Genomic DNA, 26302 nt, shown 5'->3' on the forward strand with positions numbered 1-26302 from the left:
GCGGCACTATGGTTTCGCGCTGAGAGGATGTACAAGACGTGGGAATGAGTTAAAAGCTAGTCTTTTTAAAGGAATTCCCTGATACCATTGACAGCAGACTATCCACGAAATGATGAGTTCACGAGTGAAGAAGTTTGACGAATCGTGCATCGACTACATGCTCATCATGAAAGAACTGGGTAAACGTGGGAAGATGCCCGATTATGTTGCGATCAATATATCATCGACGGTATAAAGACGACCCAATGAAGAAAATGATGTTTATGGAGTGACGACATATTCTGAGTTAAAGAAAAATTCAAATTTACGAGACGATCAAAGAGTTCGAAGACTAAGAAGACCCCAATTTGCCTAACCAAGAAGTTAGAAATAAGCCGAAAAGTAAGTGTTACAGTTGCGGAGAGAATAACCACATGTCCAATGAGTGCCGCACAAGCCAAGGGACTAAATGTTTCCGGTGCAATGAATTTGGTCACATTTCATCGGCAATGTGCATCGACGGCAGGTACAAGTAAAGTCACCAAAGGCAAAATGGCGGATCAGCGGCAGTCACTGTGCGTTCAAAGATTCGAATACACGGGAATAACAACATCCGACGGAACAAGAGCGAACGACGGAACGAGTTCTGGACTTCATTCGGTTCGGTCAAGATGGCGGCAATGACGGCGCCACAAGAGACGACTGTAGCGAATGACATGAGTGACAACAACAATGTCAACGAGGATGGCGGACGGCCGACGTATATCGTAAACCGATGAAAGAAATTATTTTATTTGGTAAAGTATTAGTGCATTGATAGACTCAGGAAGTGACTTAAATTTAATTTCGATTGACTGTTTACAAGCTTTAAAGGCGCCAAAATATGAACAGGCATGATTTCTTTGAGTGGACTTGGTTCGACGCGTGTTTATTCGTTAGGTTTTATCAAAACTACTTTTTATAGATGGACAATGTTTCGAAGACGTAGTTTTACATATTGTGCCTAGGAATGTAATGCCGTTTTCTATAATTTTAGGCCAAGATTTTTTTAAAGAATGTAACGTTTGTTATGGAAGGCAGTCGAGTACTTTTATTAAAGTCTAGTAATGATTGGTACCTAACTTTATGTGTAGTTTTTGTGGTTTCCGATGTTATAGGTTACTGAAGGATCCAGAGTTTACAAGAGGAGGTAAGACAAGTTGTTGAGACGTATCGGCCTAACAAGACGAAAGATGCTCAGTTCAGTTGCGTATTACATTGAAGATGACGTCCCGTTGCGCAACGACCACGACGGCTGGGCTTTGGCCGAGCAACAAGAGGTTGAGCGTCAGGTGAAACAATGGCTAGAAGACGGGGTGGTTCGGGTAAGTTATTCGAGTACGCTAGCCCATTGGTGCTTGTCAAGAAGAAGGATGGTAGCACTAGAATTTGTGTTGATTATCGACAGATAAACAAAAAGATGGTGAAAGACGAATATCCGTTTCCAGTCATAGGAGATCATATTGATAAGCGCAAGGGAAGGGTGTTTAGTACAATTGGTTTGAAGAATGGGTATTTCTTTGACAGTTCACGAAGACTCTGTCCAAATATACTGCGTTTGTGACACATAACGGGCAATACGATTTTTAAAGGCTCCGTTTGGTTTATCGGTATGTCCAAAGGTGTTCACAAGATTTATTAATGCGATTTTCAGAGATTTGATTGAGATGGGAATTGTTCTGATTTTTATTGATGACGTCATTATAATTTGAGAGGACGAGACACAAGCCGTTGAACGACTTAAGTTAGTACTAGTAAGAGCATCTCAGTATGGAGTCGAGATTAACTGGAAGAAGGCGCAACTGATCCAAAGGAGGTGGAGTACCTTGTCATGTTGTGGAGACGGAACTGTGCAACCAACACCAGAAAGTAGATGCTGTGGTAAATTTCCTCACTACTAACGTGAAGCAGTTACATGGATTTGTTGGTTTAGCATCGTACTTCAGGAAGTTTATCCAAAACTTTGCTCTTATTGCACAACCTTTAACAGAATTGCTTAAGAAAGATGTTGATTTTGCATTTGGTAAACCTCAGAAAGCAGCGTTTAACATGTTGAAGAAGGAACTGATAAGTAAGCCTGTATTAAGATTTTTGACCATGTTTGTACACAGAATGCACACGGATGCATCGTGTACGCAGTAGCTGCTATTTTCTTCAACGATGTCAGATGACAACCATATGCAACCGCGGTGTATTATATGAGCAGGAAGACTAATGACGCAGACAGAAGTACACGAGTTACGAGCTTGAGGCTTTAGCAATAATTGAAGGAGTGAAGAAATTTAGACATTTTTATACGGACTAAATTTTAAAATTATTACTGATTGCCAGGCTTTTGAGATGACGCTGAGGAAAAAAGATTAACTACCCGAGTAGCTCGATGGGTATTAGTACTAAAGGAATACGACTATGAATAGTACATCGTACAGGATCGCAGATGAAACATGTTGATGCTTTGAGTAGATATGTCGGAGATAGTTACAGAGAATTCCATGAGCAGATCAAGAAAGCTCAAGAACTAGATTGTGGCTTAAGGGCGATTCGAGAATTTGAAAGAAAAACCATACAGATTACTGTATGCAGAATGATATACTCTACAAAGGACGCAATTAGTCATTCCACAGGGAATGGAAGGTGATATCATAAAAAGAGTACATGAGAATGGACATTTGGAAAAGAAGATGGTGGAGTTATTAGTAGAGATTATCATATACAAGATTTACATAAGAAGATAGACGAGTTTATAGTCACATGCATTCCATGTCTGCTGGCGACTAAGAAGAGTGGAAAACAAGAGGTTTTCTTCATTGCATTGATAAGGGCAGTATTCATTGCACACACTACATTTGCGATCATATTGGACCTTTATCTGAACAAAGAAGCAGTATAACTACATACTTACGATTGTTGACGCATTCACGGTTTGTTTGGGTATTCTCAACTAAAAGTACAACGGCGAAAGAGACTTTGGACAAGCTAAGGATACATCAACAGGCTTTTGGTAATCCTTATAGACTTATTACAGATCGAGGAGCTGCGTTTACGAGCAACGAGTTTAAAGGATATTGTCAGACTGAGAATATTCAACATACGCTTATACGACTGGAATTCCAAGAGGAAACGGACAAGTTGAAAGAATCCATCGCGTTTTGGCATCAGTACTGACGGCAGCTGTGCATTTCAGATCCAGGACTGTGGTATAGCATGTTGCGAGACTGCAGACAGCTCTTAATAGCCACATATCAAAGAAGTATCGATACACCATTTGAACTATGTTTGGAACGAAAATGCGAACAAAGGAGATATTGAAATATACGATATGTTATTGCAAGGGAACGAGATGCTTATATCTGTAACCGAGAGCAGCTACGAAGTTCAGCGAAGGCGCAGATATTGAAGGTGCAGAAGAAAATAGACGTAACTACAATAAACGACGCAAAGTTAGCACATTGTATCATGTTGGAGATCGTGTGCCTATCATGAGGACGCAGTTTGGTAATGTGTGAAATTGAAACCTAAATTTCTGGGACCCTACCGCGTGACAGCCGTGACGGGCAAGGACCGGTACGACGTAGAGAAGGCAGACAGTCGACAGAAGGACCCACTCGTACTCTACGTCAGTCTGATTACATGAAGCCGTGGCCTAGGGGTCAATGAACTGCGGGTCAGTCAAAAGACGTTATGCTGCACTGCATATAAGTTAGAGTTTTTATTTCTTTATGTTTTTTCGGTTTCACGAAAGTATTCGACTGACTGCCCCACAAACGATTTTTTTTTTTTATTGATGAGTTGAGATATTTATGATGAGATGTCTACTTAGGTGTTACTGTTAAGAGTTTGTTTTATTATTTAGATGGATGACGGTTTAGTTTTGTTTTCAGTATATGGTAGTTTGTTTAAAGATGTTTTGCATTGTGTAACTTTAGGTACGGTGTGCCGAGGACAGGCACAGCAGGAAGGCCGAGCTGTAGGAATGAGTGATATGCTGAATGACTGATTGAATGTGATGATCGAATGACGGAGATGGAGTGAATGAGTGTCGAGGAGAAAGACGTAAGACGTGTGTGCGAAAGACGTGTTTGATTTACTTATTTTAATTAAGATTGTGTTTCTTTGAGTTTTCTTTTGAATTATATTTATCTCGCCAACTAAGGTGTTTCTTAAGTAAAACTCTACATTTATATTACTATATTATTATTATAGTACAAAAAACCAGCCAAGTGCGAAGTCGGCCTATTGCTAGCAGAGTCATCTTCCTAAGCAAAACAAAGGGTACCCATACGCAGTCACCGTTTTTTTTAAACAGCGGTGTGGCAGCTCCTTTAAGGGGCAGCAGACCTGAGATTTGATATTTAATTTCAGCTCGATAACTCGACTCGTTCCTGAGATGAAGGACTTTACGGAAGCCTAGATAGACGGACAAAATAGTGATCCTATAAGGTTTCGTTTTTTTAATTTTGAAGTCGATACCCTAAAAATGGAAAAAAATATTGAACACTAGCTTTTGCCCGCGGCTTCGCCCGCGTGTAATTCGGTTATCGCGCGCTGGTCCCTCGGGAACTGTGCATTTTCCGGGATTAAAAGTAGGCTATGTCACTCTCTGGCCCATAAAATATCTCTATCCAAAAATCACGTCGATCCGTCGCTCCGTTTCGACATGAAAGACGGACAAACATACAAATACACAAACACACACATTTTTGCATTTATAATAAGTATTAGTTTTAGTATGGATGGATTACTAGACAATGTATATATTTAATCCAAGCATTTTGTCTCCGGGAATGAGGGTTTGAGGGTACAGGGTTTTATTTGAGATTAAAATAGCTGGACCTCTCATTAATAAGGGTATTGCCATGAGACTAGAGCGCTATATTATCGCCTAAGCTTAGAGTTGTTGTGCGTTGAGACCATCTACGTACAGTCCTGAATAAATAGCATTTTATATTCAACTAGCTTTTGCTCGAGACTTTTTCTATGAAAGATTCGTTTATGGCTATCCCGCCCGCGGGACCTTTGCTATTTTCTGGGATAAAAAATATCCTATGTCCTTCCTAGGGTCTCAAATTATCTCCAATTGATTCAGCGGTTTAAGCTTGAAGAAGTAACAGACAGACCTACAGAGTCTTTTTTGCATTTATAATATTATACGGATTATAATGGATTTGTGGTTAAGTAGCAATAGGTACTTACATAGAAATTGAATTTTGTACCTATTTAAATTTTTTTGTGGAAATAATGTATTTGCACCAAGTTTTTTGCAGCGTTTTCTTTATGTCAATGATGGTTTTCCTGTCTTTCAAAGCTGCTGGTAGATTTTAATTTTACAATCAAAACTGTTTATTTTCATTTTAATTTGTCCGACAAAGAAAGAATAGACAATAGATCCATACTTTCATCCACTAGCATCCATTCTTTGTATAGATTTGTGTGTTTTCTGGGCCAAAAAAAAAAATTGACCTTTTATTTGTTTCATCCATCGTAGTCGTAACAGCACTACACTAATGGCGACTTAGGCGGGGCGTGTGGCTAGCGGGGGGAGAGGCTCCCGCTCTTCACCCCAGTCCCTAACTGCATTCAACTCGCGCGCTATCTGTACACCAAGTTTACTGATTTGACCATTTCGTGACATGCCTTTTCCCATGTTGTCACGAATAAGTGTTTTATTTCATTATTTTCTTTCGTTTCGTAGTAAAAAAACAGCTAGAACTGAACACTGCTTTTAGATCTGACTGTACACAATTACACTCAGAGAAAGGTATTAAAGTATTAAGAAATATTGCGTGTAAAACGGCGGCATACCTAATTTTGTTTGCCTTCATTTAAATAATGCCTGTCGTACGAACAAAACAGGGATTCCGAATAATTAAGATTTTTCCGCTCTTTAGGCTCAGACCCTCTGATAAATTGATGAATATCTTACAGAACAGATTATGATCTCCGACTGAATGAGAGTCAAACTGTAATATTACGGATACCACTTTGATAAGTACTTTCTATCCTTAACTATTACCACTTTGATAAGCGCTTTCAGTACCTAAGTCAGGAACTATTCTCTTTAATTTTATTCTTATGCTACATCTTATTTTATACATTTTAAGGTGACGTGTCGTTACTCGTTACCTTCACACAAAATATGTACACCGCCATCTACCGGCGGGTAGCAAAGTTACTTTCCCCCTTTCAACTTATACACTAACACTGGGTCTCCGTAACATCTCTGTTCACTAACAAAATTGGAGAGGTACTAGGTAGGTTAACATGTTTTAGGATCGTGGTTTGTATCAGGGTCGCATCTGGGGCGGATAATTTGCCTTCATTGGTAATTTGTATGAAACAGTATTCAATAATTCATAATGTAATTGCTCAATGAAGTAAGCGCGCTGATAGGAGAGATAATTTCCTTCATTATGCCCTGTTTACACTATTCCAGTAAAATCATTCCAGTATTTGGTGTGACTGGGTGGCATGTTTGAGGTAGCTTAGTAGCTGCTTGATTATTGTTATGAAATATTACTTTTTCTCCTTTTTTACTGGCACACATTTTACTGATTATGTGCAAAGTAAAGTTAATGATATATTTTATCTCTGATATTCGTGTCCTCACCCTCACGGTAGATTTAGATTTAGTGTTAGCACAAAAAACAGTGCTACAATGTGCCGCAATATCGTCTTGAGGCATTATCGTGTACAGATGTCCCTTTGTTTATTTTTTTCACTTTTAGAAAAAATATGGCTGTTCCTACTCAGAATCAAGAGCACAATCAAATCCGATAGTTTAAAAAAATGTTCCCAAAAAATGACAGTTAGTACGGGCGTAACACAACTGCAGGCTGCAGGGCTACTACGAAACTCGAAACTCGAAGTTCGTGTCGTGTCGTCCCTCTGACACTTATACTATTTAATACGAGAGCGAGAGGGACGGTACGATAGAAACTTCGAGCTTCGAGTTTCGTAGTAGCCCTGCTGAATCATAAAATTACGTATGGAAAAATGGGGACATTTCTTAAACTATCGCAATCGATTGTGCTCCTGATTCTGAGTCGGAAAAGCCATATTTTTTCCAAAATTTAAAAAAGAAAGGAACATACACGAAACGCCCATTGAGTAGGTAAGATCTTTATCCACACTTTTGGACTTTACTATATTTATTTAGTATTGTTAGTACAGCTGTAGTTATTAATGTTTTGCCACCGTTTTTGTCCGCCGTAATTTATTTTGCTTTCTCAACTAGCTTACTGTAACATATTTACGGGCTGAAAGCATAAGCTCTAATGAACATAAATTTGTAATTCTAGTTAAAAAATATTTTTTTATACAAATTAATTGGCACACAATGTATCGGTAACAAAGCTAGAAACTGACACTAACATTTGCTGCCTCTCTCAAACGTCAAATAATGTTTTATATATCGATGCTCGAGAAAATAAAATAATAATAACTCTCATTAGTAAAGGTAGTTGTTATATTTGTTCTTATGATGTCACACGTTGTATATATTTTTTTTATTGTTAATTTAATTTTCCCTATCCAGAGATATATTTAGCTATAGGAGATGTGGAAAACAAGAGGAGAGGCCTTTGACCAGCAGTGGACACAGTTATAGGCTAAATATAATAATAATAATAATATTAAAACACACATAGACACACCTGCATCAAACACGTGGCTAAAAATAGGCAGTTTGTTCCCAGAAACTGAAGGTTTCATTATTGCAATTCAGGACCAAATCGTAAATACTAAAAACTACCGAAAAATATATAATAAAATATCCAACACTCACAACGACAAATGCCGCAGATGTCATAACCAATCGGAAACCATACAACACATAACCGGAGCATGCACAACGCTAACACAAACAGACTACACACACAGACACAAAACCTGGCACACAAACATAAACTTATACAAGACACACACACCCCATACTACAAATACACACCACAGGTAGTACTTGAGATACAACACACAAATTATACTACGACCGCGCCTACTCACAGATCGTACTATCCACTATAATAGACCTGACATCACATTAAAAGACAAAATAAACAAAACTACATGCCTCATAGACATCTCAATCCCTAACACACAATTTACAAAAGACCATCACGGAAAAAATAACAAAATATGCAGACCTAAAAGAACGAAGTTGCTAGACTATGGAGACAGGAGAAAAGTGTACGTAGTTCCAATAGTCCTATCTACAACGGGCGTCATCCCAAACCACCTACACCATAGCTTAAAATTATTAGGCATAAAATCACACGTTACACAATTTTACAAAAAGCCGCAATACTTAATACATGCAGAATAGTGAGAAAGTTCATGCAACTAGACCCTGAAAATAGCCCTCAGCAATCTTCTTAAAAAATATTTATTCTACAACTCTTGCTACATTTACTTGGTGGATAACCCGTAAATGTAGTTAATACCAGCCTAGAGCTGAGAAAACCAATACTTCGAAAATAATTTCATTTTCCTTATTGTTAAGAGCGTTTATACTTGCTGAGCTGGCAACGATGCATTTTAGTTAGTTTTTCTCTATTATTTATAAAAATTTAATGAAAATTAAAAATGACACACTGACATGATTAACTATCAGACATGATAGAACACTTCTTAAAATGTGTCTACTCCAATAATTATTCCGTACAGACTTTTATTTTCCTTAAAAACCGGGTATAAACATTAATTCCTTTTTAAAGAATATAAAAGTCTATCACGAAGAATTATTGGAGTCGACACATTAGCTTATATATTAAGAAGTGTTCTATCAGAAAACATTTATAATTTTCATTCAATTTTTAAGGAATAATCGAGAAAAACTAACCAAAATGCAACGTTGCCAGCTCAGCAGGTATAAACGCTCTTAATGTGCCAAATTTTGCGATTAAAAATTTTCGTTTTTTCTTTCTTTCTGATGTAAACAGGGCACAAACGGCGCGCGACTGGCAGCGCGCCAGTGCCATCCGGCCATTCCTTGACTCCATCCAATACATTAGTTAATGCTAGCCGCTCATTAGCGCTAGTCGAGTTATTTTTGCCGAATTATGCATGTAAGTATACTTATGGTTGCTACGTTTAATCTCATCATTAGGTACTTAAGTTTACAATAAGTTACTTTACTTCATAAAACACTAGTTTCTCCGCAGCTTCACAAGCGTAAACTATTCCATCTGGTGCAATTGAAATTCCGGATTTTATAAAATTCCCCGGAGAATGTGTCGTTAGATCGTGTCTTGTTGAACTGTCTAAATTTCAAGATTTATCCCTATCTCGTGGGAACATCGGGATAAAAAGTATGTTATTCCAGACGTCCAGCTATCTATATACCAAATTTCATGACTCTAAGCCCAGCGGTTGTTATGTCGAGATTGTATCCCTGTCCCGTGGGATATCGGTACCGCCCGTGTGACATACAGATGTCTTTACATCAAATTTCGAGTAAAACTTAGCCGTATTTCTTAAGTATCAAAAACATACTATTCTTCCAATATTCGCCGATACCTTAGGCTGGTTATTGGGATTACAATAATAATATCATGGACACTCTACCCCCCCTGACCGCAGTCCCAACGCTCAACTTCGTTCAGGTGGTGCTACCCAGCAGCGCGCGCACGTGGCACGGCACAGCACCATCAGTACGGCACTGACTCATTAACCGACTTTTGGGCTTCATGACATGAAAATGAAATTACGCGCAATCGAACTCATTTACCGACACTGTTTCATGACAAGCACATTAAGGTCGAGTTTTTATTTGAGGGTTGCAACATAAGGTAGCCTGCATGTTTGGACACTATTTAGAGCAAGTTGATACATTTTTCTTGTCTGAAGCTTCCAAGGTCGGTAAATGAGTCAATGTGCGTACTGATGGCGCTGCGCCGTGCGCGCGCTTCTGCTGCAGGATAGGGAGGTAGAGGGCGGCGCTACCTAGAGCACAGCCTAAGGTATCGCCAATATTTGAAGAATTATTTTTTTCTTTTACAAATTTTAAATTTTAAATCGCAAATGTGATGAAAAACATTGTATGTCGCAGGGCGGTCTAAAATACGAAAATCGACTCATAAAGCCCTCAGTCTTCGACTTCGAGCGCTATAGACTCGTTCGTAACTCATTTACCGCCCTTGGGACACAATGTACTATTACGACGCGTAGGTAGATTAAGTGCGTCATTTTGGAGAATAGTTGAGGTCACACTCCAGACTTCGTATTCAATCCGATTAAAGCAATGCTTTTGCCGATAACCTAACCAACAAAAAGTTGGAAAACCCCCGACTTTGTCACTTCAAAGTTCAATATCTCAAAAACGGCTGAACCGCTTTTGATGAAACATGTCTAAGAACCATCGCTAGAAAATCTGCTTTCAAATAAAAAAAACCGCATTCGAATCGGTTCACTCGAAAACTAATAACACCCCTCTTTTTGTGTCGGTGGTTAAAAATAAGACACGATTGAATGAATCCCGTAAATGTGGCCAATGACCGAATCACATCTAACCCCCTTATTCATAAACGACAATCAAACCTATTTTAGTTAAAATGCCGCTAAAATTCGTTTGTCCTTATCTGTCACTCCGACATTTGTATTTGTTAGAAAGGGACAAAGCATTTGTTAGTTAACATAGGCTTGTTAAGTTTTATGAATAAGGGGGTAAGACTGCGTACCCAGCGGCCCAGTCCTGTTGTCGGGAATGTGAAACGTCGCACAATAACTCTCATATAGCGAAATACGCGTAAACTAGCGTGCACTTTTGTCAAAAGCCCCCAACATTGTCATTTCAAAGTGTAATATCTCAAGCACGACTAAACCAATTTTAATGAAACATAACTAAGAACCATTGCAAGGAAACTCGCTTTCGAAATCCGTTCATCCGTTCGAGCGCTACGGCAGACAGACCTACAGACAGGTTATTGGTATCGAACTGACAATATCCCACGTTTTGCGCCGGGGATTGAAAATAAACTAAAAACAAATGCGTACTCGTATTTTCTTTTTAATAATACCTTTTCCCCGCAATTTTCCGGAAGCAGCATCGAACCGTGCCCGGACTTGCCAGTGCAAATAATGTTCACATCTGCAAATAACAAACAATTATTTATTAATTATGTTATACCCCACTAATATTACAAATGCGACAGTTTGTAAGTCTGTTTGGTTGTTTTTTTTATTATTTTAAAGGCAGCTTGTAAAATTACAATCAGGAAGTTTTTATATTTTTGCCGCCGTGTTACTTAAGAGGAAATAAAATTAGTTTTAGTACTGCCTTAGTTTATTACTCTACACTACCTAGTTTATTTGCCTATAACCCTGGATTGCCATCGTTTGGTGTATCTTACGGTCAGCAAGCCTTCTTTACGGGCCACACAACCCGTAAACTTATATTACAAACGTAAAACACGTTTTAAAGTTATTGGCTAGATAGCGTAAAGCCCGGTTTAGACCCACAAGAAAAATCCTGCAAGTTGCATTACATTGCGGCTCTCGATTGGCCTCTACAAACTCTGTGGCTTTAAGTCCTAGCAATGTGACGCAACTAAATTCAGGTCTAAATCGGGTTTTAGACTAGAATTTCCTTTCAGGCACAATATTTCAATGACATTGTTTAATAATATATTATAAGCAACTTGTGCATGCGACACAATACACAATAGTAGATTGTACAACAAGAGCATAAAACGAGCCATTTTACCCGAGGCGTTCATATAGCAAATACAAACTGAGACATGGATGCACAGAAAAACCAGAAAAAGAGACCAGCACTGGGAATCATATAGCCACCCGAGCCGGTACGGCGAGGGTGGATAGACACGTTGAGGGGGAAATGGGTTGATTGCTCGAGTTTTACATTCTGCTTTTCACTTCGATGGCGAGGAAATGAAATAGCAACAGTGGAAACAATGATTTACTTTCTATGTAGGTACCTTAGGTACCTTTTAATTTTACTGATTTATTATGATTGATTTTATTGATTTTTAGTTTTATTTAAATTAAAAAATATTTTAAAAATATATAGAAACTTTTTTGTTTGTGGCTGTTGACACCTGATTACCTTGGTTTTGAGTTGGTATTAGACGAAGATTTTATTTTATGCACTAGAGCATAAAAAGTCACTTTATGTCGCCTAGATACAGCATAAACACGAACTTTACGAGCATGAGAAGTGAAAAACTAGTTTTATATTTGCATGTCTTTGCAATGCGACAAAACACGTAACAGCTCCGTAAACCTGTAACAACTATCTTTACATGCCATGTTTGAGCAAATAAATGACTGATTACAATTTTAAACGAAAGAAATGATCGAAAATTAATATTTGTTTCGCCGAATTTACTTGTGAAGTGATTTCAAAACGGAATGGCGTACATTGGAAGAGACCTACTCTCACCATTGGATGGATAATGGTTGAAGAAGAGAGACAGTGATTTCAAAAACAGTTAAATGTAAGATTAGATATACAGTAGGCTCTTGATACTCACTGGTTGCATGGGTTTGCGAGAGGGTTTTACACTAGTTGCTTCACTCTTGACAGAGTGGTTGCAAGGGTGGATCCACGGTTGTGGGCACGATGGGCATGCCCACAACCACAGATATAGATTACACTAGATAATGCAAACACCTCAATCTGTATGAAAACCAACCGTGTCACTTTTTTATATCTACTGTGACGTCTCAAGAGCGAATTAGCGATGCCGTCCGCGCAAAATCTATTCAAATGCGCCGCCCGCCCGCGCCGTGGGGCTCGAGTCAGTCACTAGTCATGATTAGTCAGTTAGCGGTCAGTCTTTGTGTGGAAATTTTTGATTCAAGTGGCCAGATGGCCATGTCGTTAGCGTTGGTGGTGGTGGTTAGTGGTGGTGGCAAACATTCGTATTCATTCATACAAATATCTGCCCTAGCCGAAAATCGAACCCAGGACCTCAAGCTTCGTAGTCAGGATATCTAACCACTGGGCTATCCGGTTGTCGCATAATTTTGTAACTTTATCCATGTTTTTGTAGTTGACTGTACCACGTTAGGTTAAGTGGGCTGCTCCAATTCACGTGTAATCTATTAAAAAGTTACAGTGCAGTCCGCAAACTATGACACTACATGTGCACGTGACCATACAGTTTAATTGCGTCGCTACTGCAACTGCATTGCAGACATTGTACATGCTGTAATTATTAAGCATTTAAAGATGCATTACATAAGTTCCTCAGACAGTGTTACCGGAGCGGTACCAAGGTACGGTAAAACGAACCTATCAGTCTCTCAATGGGCCGGCGACGCACCTGTGATACCCCTCGTGTTGACAGGTGTCCTTGGGCGGCGATGATTGCTTCCCATCAGATGACCCGCATGCTCGTTTGCCCCTCTTATAAAAAAAAGTTCCGTCCTGCGGAGACGATTTTGGCTGGACTACCAGGATGTCACTGTCAGATTATTGTATTGACACCAGATTTACATAAGTATGACAAAAGTCAATCCGATCACTAGAACGTATATAGGTATGTACTCGTGTATGTACTCGTACCTAGTTGTATGAAACACTGTAAGGCCACGAATCCTACTCATCTTAATAAAACGGACCGCTAGACTAGAATAACAATTCCTTTGCAAAAATAAGCTTTACGAGACCAAGGCATGGGTCCGACCACCGTTATAGTGCCTATAAGAATGAGATTGCTTCGCAAGAAATGAATGATGGTAGATTACATTTTTATTCTTCTCTGAACGTGAAATTACCGTAAGAAAATACGAACTGATCCATAGATGCACAGAAAAACCAGAAAAGAGACCAGCGCTGGGAATCGAACCCAGGCCCTCAGCATTCCGTGTTGCGTGCTATACCCCTACACTACCACTGGACAGGAGTACAGACACGAATTTCTCCTATGTACCACATATCTCAGCTTGTTTGTTTCTTATTTAATCACTTAAGCAGCGACACTAGCGACATCTATGTTTTTGGCCCTTATCGAGAAACTTTTAAACATTCCATTGAAACTAACCGCTCACCCGGACAAGAGATGTCGCTATTAAGCAATCAAATTAAGATTGGTTTTTGGAGTCTTTTTGTATTTTTAGGGTTCCGTACCTCAAAAGGAAAAAACGGAACCCTTATAACATCACTTTTTGTCCGTCTGTCTGTCTGTCTATCAAGACCCATTTTCTCGGGAGCGCGTGGAGGTATCAAGCTGAAATTTATATCAAATACTGAGGTCTACTGTGCCTTGGAGTTGTGAAAAACTCAAACTTCTAAGCCAACTCAATCAAAAGATGCCGCCGTTTATGCTGCAAATATTTCTGCAAAGTCCTTGCTAATTGTTAGTATGTTTGTTGTGAATTATTTTTCAAAGGTGTTTTTCAATAAAAAGACACGTCAACATCGCTTACCTTCTTTCTAGTGATAAAAAACGAAGTTCGTATATTATAAGAAAGAAAGAAAGAAAGAAAGAAAGAAAGAAAGGTTTAGTTTGGCTCCATAAGTACCACCTAAAACTAAGACTAGAACTAGCACTAAAACTATGTACATACAGTACATGCAGTGCATGGGCTGTTTCACCATCCATTGATTAGTGTTAACTGGCGGTTAGGTGTGATGCCGTCTCTATTTGTTTTGTTCGAATAGACGGAGACGGCATCACATTTAAACGTCGGTTAACGCTAATTAATGGATGGTGAAACAGCCCCTTAGAATACATCTCTAAGGCGCATCTGTTACAAAGACATTTTAGATGTCAATATTTTAACCGTTTTATTTTTCTTACATCGCGTTTGACAGTGAAACTAATATTACGTGACAAGGTCTTGAAGCAAAGTTTACTTAACACGTAACTTTCGGAACAACAATAAGGTTATTCTAACCCGTATAATGGGCGTTTGGGCGTCACGGCGGTGACAGACACGAGTTTACACCCAGCACTACCGACCTTCATGTGTTATTGTTGTAACGGTACTCAACTTAGGGGTTTACTCGCCAAATTTCGGGGGTATATAAGTGTGATGGGAATTTTTTAGGGTTTTCTATTTTTAAGGGTAGGTCTTTTTTTTGCCTTCTTATATTTATTTCGTAGTTTTATATTTCTCATTATTTTTTGATAAAAAAAATATTAAGTGTAAATAAATATAGGTCTGAGGTAATCCAATCTAGCCGAAACAAAATCATTTATTGCCACAGTATATTTGTTTGTTAATGATGAGTTGTTTTAATACAGCAAAACAACAACGAAAGTAATTACTACCTTCTGGATTTGAGAGCTTAATTTATTTTTTTTTTTAATTTTTAAATATATTTTTTTAGCATTAGGAAGAAGGTAAGCGATCTTGACGTGTCTTTTTATTGAAAAACACTTTTGAAAAAAGTTGGAAAACTCCCGACTTCAAAGTTCAATATCTCAAAAACGGCCAAACCGATTTTGATGAAACATGTCTAAGAACCATTGCTAGAAAATCCCACCCGTTTAAGAGCTACGGTGCCACAGACAAACACACACAGAAATATAGACACACATAGCGGTCAAACTTATAACACCCCTCATTTGCGTCGGGGGTTAAAAAAAACGAAGTATATGATGTTTTTAAGCAACGTAAAACTAAAACACGATGTAATTTTTCGAAATACCCGTGATAATTTAGGAAAAATCTGGAATTTCAATTCAATAGCTAGATCTAACTACAATGCAGGCAAAGGCTAGTAAGTAAGTAGCTAATAAATGTCTAGCTTTCAAATAAAATCGGATGTGATGTTATTCTAACCATTTCTACTGGAAATCTGCAGTATCTGGGTCAATGCAGTGTAACTGAATGCGGTAAGATATATAAGTTCAGGAAACGTTACTTATATACTTACGTCCTTTTACGTGGCACGGGCCTCCTCTCAAAATTAGAGGGCTTGGGCCGTGATTCCCACGCGAGCTCAGTGCGGATTGAGAATAGACACATAATTGTTTTTTTTCGCAGTGTATAACTGTATAGGTTTCCTCACAATTATTTCCGTAAATGATAAATTTAAAATGTTCGCGTATAAATTCAGACAAACTCAGAGATGCGAGCCCAGACTCGAATCCACGATACTCTGAGAACTGGAAGTTCAAGAAATATCATTATTAAAATGTAGAGTTTAATACCGCTATTGAATAGTAAACGACTAAATTAACATTTGCCAGAAAATTGGCTGCGAGATTTTCACTTATAATTTGTGTAGATTTTTAACTCTAACTGCAGTCACAGAGATAATGGTTTTGATTACCACTCTGCTGTTGCTTGCGACTCTATCAAGAATTCGTTTATCCGCAATTTTCTCTGTGTCTTTAAAATCTCGAAACTATCTTCATACCAAATGTCATTTAAATTAGTTCAGCGGTTTAAACATGAAGAAGTAACAGACAGATATACTTTTGCATTTATAATATCTACTCGTCCACCTTTTTTTAACGCTCTATTCGACCTTCTTACACTAGTCGTTTTAAAAATCTATCAATTTCGACGACACATAAATATTTAAACACACAAATAACATACCAACCCGCACACACACATAAATACAGAAACAAGAACAGGTATGTATGCTCTTATATCATGTAAAGTTTAATTAGATTGTTTTTCAAACTGTCGCAGTTTCTCTGAAGAAATGGCAGAGACATCCTAAATGGTTTCCATTAGGGCATGTAATACTTACTGAGAAAAACCTTTGAGTAATGTAGGTTAATATGTAGGCAAATCTGTGGGTGACGAGCTAAATCATAAATCAAGTAAAGAGCACAGTCATGACGTAATGCCTGTGGAATCACTTTCTTGCGACCTGGAGTCTTACTAGCTAATTGTGGTAAGATATATCTTGCCTACAGGCGAAAGTCGCTTTAACCAATGACTACCTTATAAATAGGCACAGAGTTGCTCAGCGAGCTATGGAGAGAGCTGTTTGCAGTTTCACTACTTATGGCATCGAATCAGAAATGAGGAGATACATAGAAGAGCCAGCGTCACCGACATAGCCAAGCGAATAGCTTGTTGAAGTGGCAATAGGCAGGCCATATGGCACGGAGAACAGATAGCCGTTGGGGCTTAAAGGTTCTCGAGTCCAAATGCAACGTAGGACGTCCACCAACGAGATGGACGGATGAACACGTGAAAGTCGCGGGTTCAAGATGCAAGCCGCGTCCAACTGACGCAACTGGAGGTCTATGGTGGGAGGTCTATGTCCAACAGTGGACGTCATACGGCTGAGATGATATGTATGATGATATCTTGCTTCATCGTATAGGTAGTGTCTCAAGTAGTGTAGTCAAAATCTCGCTGTCACTACATGACATGTTGGTGTGCGTGACCTCAACTCTGGTGGCACCACCTATAAAACTAGCACATAAATTCGGTTCTCTGCTTGATTTTTTACAGTCAAAAAGTTCATGTTAAATTCATTGTAACACAAACTATTCAATGATTTCTCATCACTGTTGTATGTAAAATAAAACATAAGGCTAAGTAATAAGATAAGGCCTATAAAATGCTATTATTCGACTTCAGGGAATCAACTTTGCCGCTATATTTAGTGAGAAACAAAGCTTTTTGTCCTACTTTGCACTTTTATAGCAGTCCTTGAACAAACTGCGGGAAAACGTAAAGAAAATAACCACGCTAAAGGGGACGACCTGTGTTGTTCTGTTTTCTTCAACACTTTAACACTCTTTTCTTCTCCTGGTCTTAAAATCGTAATTATAATTTCATTAACAAAATCACAAAGACGCTCTTTTTAGCGCTCAACCACAAGTCTATAATCTATATGGTAGTAGTAGAAAAGGAGGTTAGGTTAGTACTGTGACCTCACAAAGAAATGAGCTGGCATCATAAGAGATCACCACCGCCCATAGACACCTGCAACACCAGGGGGATTGCAGATGTGTTGCCAACCTAGAGGCCTAAGATGGGATACCTCAAGTGCCAGTAATTTCACCGACTGTCTTACTCTCCACGCCGAAACACAACAGTGCAAGCACTGCTGTTTCACGGCAGGATTAGCGAGCAAGATGGTGGTAGCAATCCGGGCGGACCTTGCACAAGGTCCTACCACCTGCAAAAATGTATGAGCATTCGGCAGTTGCAGTTATGTTGCAGTTGAAATGCAGCCCTTCTATAGAAGACCTAAGAAACCATAGTACAAACCACTAGGATACCACAGCTTTTGTTAGACTTTAGTATGTTCTAGTGTTTACCCGCGGCGTCGCACACGTAAATCATTAGATCCAGCAGCTGAATTGAAATTCCGGGATTTTTACAAATTCCCGTGGGAATTCCCGAAAATTAAATCGTGGTTTTCATTGACGTTACATTAAAAACAATCATGTCAAATATTATGACTCTAAGCCCAGCGGCTGTTGTTTGGAGATTTTATCCCTATCCCGTGGGAATATCGGAATAAAAAGAAGCCTATGTTTTATTCCAGATGTCCAGCTATCTACATACCAAATTTCATTCAAATCCGTCCAGCCGTTTCAGCGTGAAGGAGTAACAAACATACTCACTCACTCACACACAAACTTTCGCATTTCCGAGTATAATATTATATAGTAGGATAATCTAAAAATACTAACGCCACATGCTCTTCTCCTTGTTGAATACCAGGAACTCCTCCCCAGGGTTGGAGAGCCCCTCGTCTAACGCAAACCCCACGTTCAGCCGACGGTATGCCTCTGTCTTCACAAACTCGCCCATGCCCGCGCGGCCGCCCTTCTCCTCTTCTGTGGACAATGATTAAAAATACAATGACTTTTTATTAAACACCAAACTCTACGCCATAACACAATAACACAAGTGCGGCTTGGCCGTAGATTTAGCAAGTAAGATGGTGACCTGGTAACAAACTGAACGCTTTAGAAGGTGGAACCCGACCCGGCGGAATTCGCTGATTCTTGAATGTTGTATAAACAATAAAATTCCTTAGACAATATTTTAGCTTGGTAATTGTTCTTTAACATAATCTTATCAAAATTAAAATATGTAACATGAAACGACATGAACATGTCTGTAAGTAAGTAATTCCACAACCGCCCGCCTGGACTGTACCTGAGTAGACTTAGAATTAAGAGTTTGAAAGATGGACAGTAAGGAAAAAGTTAAAATCTTTCAAGTTGAATTTCACCTATTTCTAGTGATAGGATGATTCAAAATTTGGGACGAATATATAGTTAAGATGACAATATAAGTACAGTCAACAAATCGAACAATCAGCAATAAAAGCTTACACGAAAAATTTAACTTTGTCAGCAAAAAGTTTGTTTAAAAATAACCATGTGTTTCTTTAACAACAAAAAGTGAACTTGCTTTTATTTGTTTCAGGTATGTTACAAAGTAACGAGGGTAGTTTTCAGTGGCCATTTTATTATAAGGTAGGTATCGTCCTTTCTATCGATTGTGGGATAAAACGTTTTTTGCAAGCTTTTATTATTATTTTTAAAATTTGTTAACTATTTTTTGACGCTTTCCAGGTATCCGATTAAGCTAAAATTTACCATACTTACGAGTATGTTAATTGGGCTACAATACAATAATGCAATATTGAAAACGTCCTGCCTTAGTCGTCTCCTATTCAACGGTAAATCTTACCGATTTGACATCTGGTACGGATTGCCATAATTCTATCATTCCCCTAAAACGGCTCGGAGACTTGATCAAATCACTGAATTCCGCAAGGGAAATGATAAAACGCGATGTTTTTTATCCCGGGACTTGATCATCCCTGAGGTATTTGGTCAAATCCCTACATAGTTTAGGAATTTGATCAAATCACTAGAAGTCCTTAGTAAAATGTTCTAATCTAGTTGACTTAAATAACACGTTTTATCTTTTCCCCAAAACAGCTTAGGGATTTGATCAAATTGCTAAGGGAAATGAAGACATACATCGGCCATTGCTATAATTCTATCATTCCCCTAAATCGGCTCGGAGACTTGATCAAATCACTGAATTCCGCAAGGGAAATGATAAAACGCGATGTTTTTTATCCCGGGACTTGATCATCCCTGAGGTATTTGATCATTTCCCTGCGACATATACATCAGAAGTATTTTACACAACTTTATTTTTAACACAGTAGGTTCGCTTTTTGAAGGCATCGCTAATGCGGATCGGAATATTTCCAAATATTCCTTGTACTATGGGTACTAACTAGGCAACGGAAAACATACTTATATAGATAAATACATATTAAACATCCAAGACCCGAGAACAAACATTCGCATTATTCATACAAATATCTGCCCCGGCCAGGAATCGAACCCGGGACCTCAAGCTTCGTAGTTAGGTTCTCTAACCACTTGGCCATCCAGTGGTCTCAAATATAATGAAACTAACCTGGTACAAACGTCAAGTGCACGGTTCTGTTCAGCCTGGTGCCTTGACTCTTCAATTTCCTGACGGCTTCCAGATACTGGATGGAGGTACCCTTCATATCCTGGGCGCCGCGTCCATAGATGACGCCATCTTCCACCTCCGCTCCAAACGGGGGGTGCTTCCAATCACCCTGGAAACATAATGTGGTCTCAGAAAACGAATTAAATTAATAGGTACAACTAATTAAAACTACGACATGTTGAATAGTGAAGATCTGCCTCAAGTAATGTGAAATTTTGTTTAATAGCAACACGTTTTGACGTGTGGCTACACTCTCCTTGTCACTTCCTCTTAACCAAAAACCTTGTACTGTGTTTATACAACTACATAAATACAATGTGATGTGAAGCAAGAATCATAGTGCTTTATTTACACGCCTGTGCCTCTCTCCGTTTCACACGACAACAGAAAGTCTATCACGACTAAGGTTGATTGATACAGATACCTTAAAGGGATAAGTCCGCCTTTGTACAAGTATCTCAAAGTTTGTCAATTGTATTTTGCTTCTTTTCTTGAGTTGACATACACATACATACATATTTAGACGTGGTAGCTTACGGTTTGACCCATGGCCTCATAAGCAGAGATCGTGGGTTCGTGCACGAGCTCGCTGCTCTAGTTTTTAGGGACCCCTGTTACTGAGACTCCGCTTTCTGTCTGTCTGTCCGTCCGTCTGTCACAGGGCTCTATCTTTTGAGTCGTAATAGTTAGACACTTGAAATTTTCACAGATTATTGCCGCTTGCTTGCATTATATAGTGGCCGCAATAACAACAAAACGCACTAAAAACAGAATAAAATAAATATTTAAGGGGGCTCCCATACAACAAACGTGATTGTTTGGCCGTTTTTTGCTTGATATTAATAACGACAACAGGTAGACGCTTTAAATATTCACAGAATCCTTAGTTGTTTAATCACTTTAAAAATAAATAATTAAATAAAAATAAAATCAATATTTAAGGGGGGCTTCCATACAACAAACTTGTTTTTTTTTTGCCGTTTTTTGCTGTTTAATAAAAAAAATTAACTGAAGCTACTCTTTTCGATCCGATAACTTTTCTTTGATTTATTTTATTTTACATCAGTGATAATGAAAGCGTCTGGAAAGGTTTCGAAATCCTACTCAGGCACAGGTGTGAAACTAAATAACCATGTACTTAACAGAACATCTGATTCTGCCCCATCCTGTAAATGGAAAACCCTTTTTTGTGAAACAGCCTCGTCAGCCGCGCAGCTTTTAATAAATTCGCTTATCAAAGTTTCCGTTTACATTTAAATAAAACGACAGACACAATTACTTATCTTGTTATGCTACATTTTTCCTCAAAAAAAATAATCCAGGGACAAATTATTTTTCGTGTTCTTTGACTAATTTGATGGCTTTGAAAGACGATTCGGGATTGGGAAAATAACATTTCGTGATTAAATTGGCTCGAACAGTCTCTAATTACCAGAGCCTGGAATTTTGGTGGCACTTTTGACCTGTCAAAGTGACTTCTCATTTATCGACTCTACTTACTTACGTAAAATCATATTATTAGAATAAAAATAATAAAAATATAAACCCGTATAAAACCCGTGTGGTGTCGAATTACACCTCTACATTTCTTCCGTGGATGTCGTAAGAGTCGACTGCGGATATAGCTTAAGGTATACCGAAGCCGACAGGCTAGCAACCTGTCACTATTGTACCGTTTTTGTGAAACGTAAAACCTAAAATTGCTAAAAATGGCTCCGAGGCGGTAACGTTTCGTGTGCTCTGCCTACCCTATTTGGGAATACAGGCGTGATGTTTGTGTAGATTTTAAATTAGATTTGTCGTAAACACGTCGTCGTAAACACGTCGTAAACTTATCATGTTATGTAGGTACTGCTTATTTAAGCCGAAGACCGCTGATTAGTAGTTCTATAGAAACATGCACGTTATGTCACTATGTCACTATATCGTTGGTAATTATTGTTGCAATTTCCTTCGAGTACTACTTTTAATTAAAAATGCCTCGGTTATAAAAGTACCCAGAACTGACTTATTAAAGACCAAGATTCCTTTAAGGCCAATAAGGCCGCCTATTATTTACATCAACTATTAATCTTTTTTAATATGTAGTGTATCGATATATGAATATCGGAAGTAGACAAGTTAGACGTCACTACGACAGGTCAACAGTGCCACCAAAATTCCGGGCTCCGCTAATTACGTTAGTGCCTCAAATCAGGGTCTTCAGTAACTTTCCCAACTGCTTTCTCTCTGTTCAGGGCCGTAGGGATTTGAACAGAAGTTACGAGGAGCAGTACCTAATAGTTTTATTTATCTCAAACAAAGTCAGTCAAATAAAGTTTATTTAAACACATTAAAATCATTAACTTCTCAAGAAATTGACAACTTTGGTGTTAAGTACTTCGAGTTTCATTACAGAGGCCAAGTAGAGTAGTTTGAATTTACGTAAATTGTATTTCACATGTTTATTTTGGTGTGGTCAGTGATCCAAGCATGAACCCCATGTGCCATGGGAATGTACTGTACTGAATGACATCTTTAAGTTTGGTCTTATTTTTGATCCAACTTAAACAAAATGGAGGAAGGAGTGCCGTTGTATCCAGCGACCTCGATATGAAGGAGTCCGAATATACATTGTGGCTGGTTATATAGAAACATTGCGGGCTGCAGGCGACTCCTACGGGAGGAAGTGTGCTAAGCACTTACCTGCAATGCCTTTGTTTTGGAAACACCTTGACCATAACCATGTTTCATTGAATAGGATGCTGAAAAGACGATCACGATTCTCACCTCGGCTGGAACCACGTCCATATGGGAGTTCAGCAGTATAGTCGGCAGCTCCGGCTTCAGGCCCTCCCAAGTCATCACCAAGAGTGGCAGGTCGCCAGGCAAGGTGTGAGTCTCTGCAGCCAAACCTATCTCAGCTGCCATTCCTACGAGGAACTCGACGCATTTGCCTGGGACATGACGTAAAATTGTTGTTAACGCCCGATCACAAGACTGTTTTTAAGTGGCTCAAAAATGAAAATTGTGGTTATAGGGGGAAAACCTGTTTATACAACCGTACTTCGGTAATTTGGCTAAATGCATTGCTAATAATTGAAACAGCTTTTCAGGTGTAATCACGCTTAATTTCTGTCGCATTAATTTACGTGCTTATGATATGATGTATCATATCAGCCATAGAAAGACCACTGTTAGAAATTGGCCTCCCTCATAGACCCCCGGTTACTGCTGCTGGAATGCTTGCATCCACCGTGAGCCTGCGGCCTTAACTCGGTCATCCATTCATCTCTTTGGTGGACGTCCTACGCATAGCACAGATAGTGTCTAAACACAACTGTCTAAAATGGTTAATATTCTTTCTCGGAACGAACAGTTCTGAGAACTCTATTCTTGGATCGATATTGCTCCGGGGTATAAATGTCTGCAGAATATATGTATTTAAAATATCGCCTAGCTCACTTCGCATTTGCTGCTTCTTTGGAAAGTGAACCTTGTAGAAAATTCTATTAAATTGAACATAGAGCGTCGAACAGTGAGCGTCAATGTAGTCCGTTGGACGGTTGTTATTGGGAGAGGGCAGTTGGCTCAACAAAAGATAAGATGTTAGGTATTAAAATGTTCTTGCTAAGAGTGTGTATCCAAAGCAATGTCTGTCACGGAAAATGAACGTAGAAGAGCTTTGTTGTACGATTGGGAGCAAACGAGTGGGCGGGTCACCTAATAGAAAGCAATCACCGTTGCCTATGGACATTCATAACATAAACTGAGTTACGGATGCGTTGCCGACCCTTTGTGAAAGGAGTCCCAAAGTTTCACCGTGCGTAGAGCTGTAGTGTGTACAGCTGGTATTTTATTATATTTTAGATACAAAAGTTTAAATTAAATTTTCCACACACATACAGCTCAGATTAACACAAGGTAGGTTTTACTTTTATCCCGAAAAAATAATCCCATAGAAATCTTTGCAAAAGCGGGCAACAGAGCGTTTCAACCACTATCAGTTTCCTGTCGTTTATACTGAAGATTTGAGGTAGAATGGAAGGATATAAGCGACATAAAATGATATATTACAATTCGTTCAAGTTTCTTGCGTACTGTCTCTCATTTCTTCAATATATGCGACAGGAAACTGATAGCGGTGGAAACGTTCGTAGGACTACCCAGTTGTGTAGAAAGATATACATACCATATTTTATATCTGGGTGAACACATTTTATTTTCAAATAATTTTTCAAATTGATCACCGCTGGGTGATTATTGTAGTCAACACTGCCACCTGACATCATCTATTTAGAACTTTAACGGTCACAAATAACTCCGGCCGATGCCTGATAAAAATATATAACGATATTCCTTGTAGGTATAATAATGTAACCACAACTTTAGTGCAGTGTGGCAAAGGAATGTTAAGCGAAATGGAACGTGAAAATGTCAATTTACAGTTATAAGGACGTAGTTTAATAAGAAGGATCCAAAGCACTGTGATACAACTCTTTAACTTCGCTTTTTTGCTACTGAAACTGGATCCAAAATCAAAAAACGAATTTGTTGAGGGTTGGATCCTTTTTGTTAAACGTTACTACGTCCATTATTAACTTTATTTTTAGCAATTTTTTTTAGGATAGGTCTCATATTGTTATTATTAAAAACTTACTACTTTTTTTTCATTTTAAAATAAATAAATAACATTTTTTTATTATTCGAAACATTGCAATTGCTAAAATTTGACATATTTGATAAAATTTCAAAATTATTAGACAAAAATCACGATTATAAGACAAGAACGGTCTGACTGTAATCTTATATATAATTATTTCGATCTTTTCGGAAGATATTTATTCTATAACTCTCCAATGCGATGTATAGGGTTCCGGAATGGACGTTATTTATAAATAAATATAGGAAATCATAAACTTTTTTATTTTTCATATTATTTTATCTTGCAGTACCTGGGCGATCGAGCTTTGCTCGGAGTTAATTATATTTATTTATGATAAATCTAGTGACATTACAGACTAACTTAACCTAACCATCTGTCAGTAAAGAAACTCTATGTCGATGTATTATAATTTATAAAACAAGCTCTGTTCACAATGTACATATTGTTGTTGTAGATACATTTATTGTAATGAAATTAAATGTACTTCGCCCCTAGACAGCAAGTTTTTCTGTGTCCTAAATTTAGCTCTGAAGATTACGCAGGCAGAAACTTGATTCCGAAATTATTTTATTCTGGGCCATATTTTTTAATTGTGATCGTGAACGCTAATTTCGCTCGCTCACTGCAAGTCAGGATGGCCGAGCGGTCTAAGGCGCTGCGTTCAGGTCGCAGTCCACTTCTGTGGGCGTGGGTTCGAATCCCACTTCTGACAAATAATTTTTTTAGTTTTTTTAGTAACTGCCCTTCATTTTTATTTTTCGAATGTTTTCGAGCATCTCTTGCCTTTTTACTAAATTTACTATGAAATTACATTTTTTATTATTATTTCACACTAATTTAATTTTGAGTTTTTTTTTTAGTATCTATCAATTTTATAATACCTAATAATCATTTGGCAGAGGCGTTTATTGTAAATGTTGTCATGAACTTAATTTAGCAAAAGTAGAAAAAATTAAGAGCAGGCATTTATTTTACCTACCATTTCACCCCTGCTTACTTTTTCGCTAAATAGAAACCACACGTGACGAGTACATTGATAAAGAAAATAAAAATATGAAAATTGATAACTGGAACAAAGTTGACAATGTTACAATTGAACTAAACGAAATTTACCCAACTATACCATTTTCATACACGCCTACTTAGTGCATCATAAGATTTCGAACGAGAGTTGGCCACGCGCGCCAAAGAGTATTATAATATGGCACGCGCTTTGCCCTCTACCAAAGTACATCTGCGTAT

The 26302-nt window shown here is 38.3% G+C and overlaps 1 protein-coding gene and 1 non-coding gene across 2 annotated transcripts in view; one reads left to right on the forward strand and one right to left on the reverse strand.

Moving 5' to 3' along the window:
- The window catches only part of LOC141436384 (aminoacylase-1-like), a 71504-nt gene extending 46810 nt beyond the window's left edge, over positions 1–24694 (reverse strand). The window contains exons 1-5 of the mRNA XM_074099335.1: positions 24587–24694; positions 23185–23351; positions 20356–20524; positions 18597–18743; positions 11031–11101 (exon numbers count right to left, since the gene is read on the reverse strand). Coding sequence (XP_073955436.1) covers positions 11031–11101; positions 18597–18743; positions 20356–20524; positions 23185–23351; positions 24587–24686 — 654 coding nt within the window. The 5' untranslated portion in view covers positions 24687–24694. The remainder of the gene's footprint in view (positions 1–11030; positions 11102–18596; positions 18744–20355; positions 20525–23184; positions 23352–24586) is intronic.
- Positions 24695–25688: 994 nt separating this feature from the next.
- TRNAL-CAG (transfer RNA leucine (anticodon CAG)) lies at positions 25689–25772 on the forward strand. The gene has a single exon. It is a non-coding gene; the product is annotated as a tRNA-Leu (tRNA).
- Positions 25773–26302: the final 530 nt, after the last annotated feature.

Source organism: Choristoneura fumiferana, chromosome 16, assembly GCF_025370935.1.
Source record: "Choristoneura fumiferana chromosome 16, NRCan_CFum_1, whole genome shotgun sequence".
Lineage (NCBI taxonomy): Eukaryota > Metazoa > Arthropoda > Insecta > Lepidoptera > Tortricidae > Choristoneura > Choristoneura fumiferana.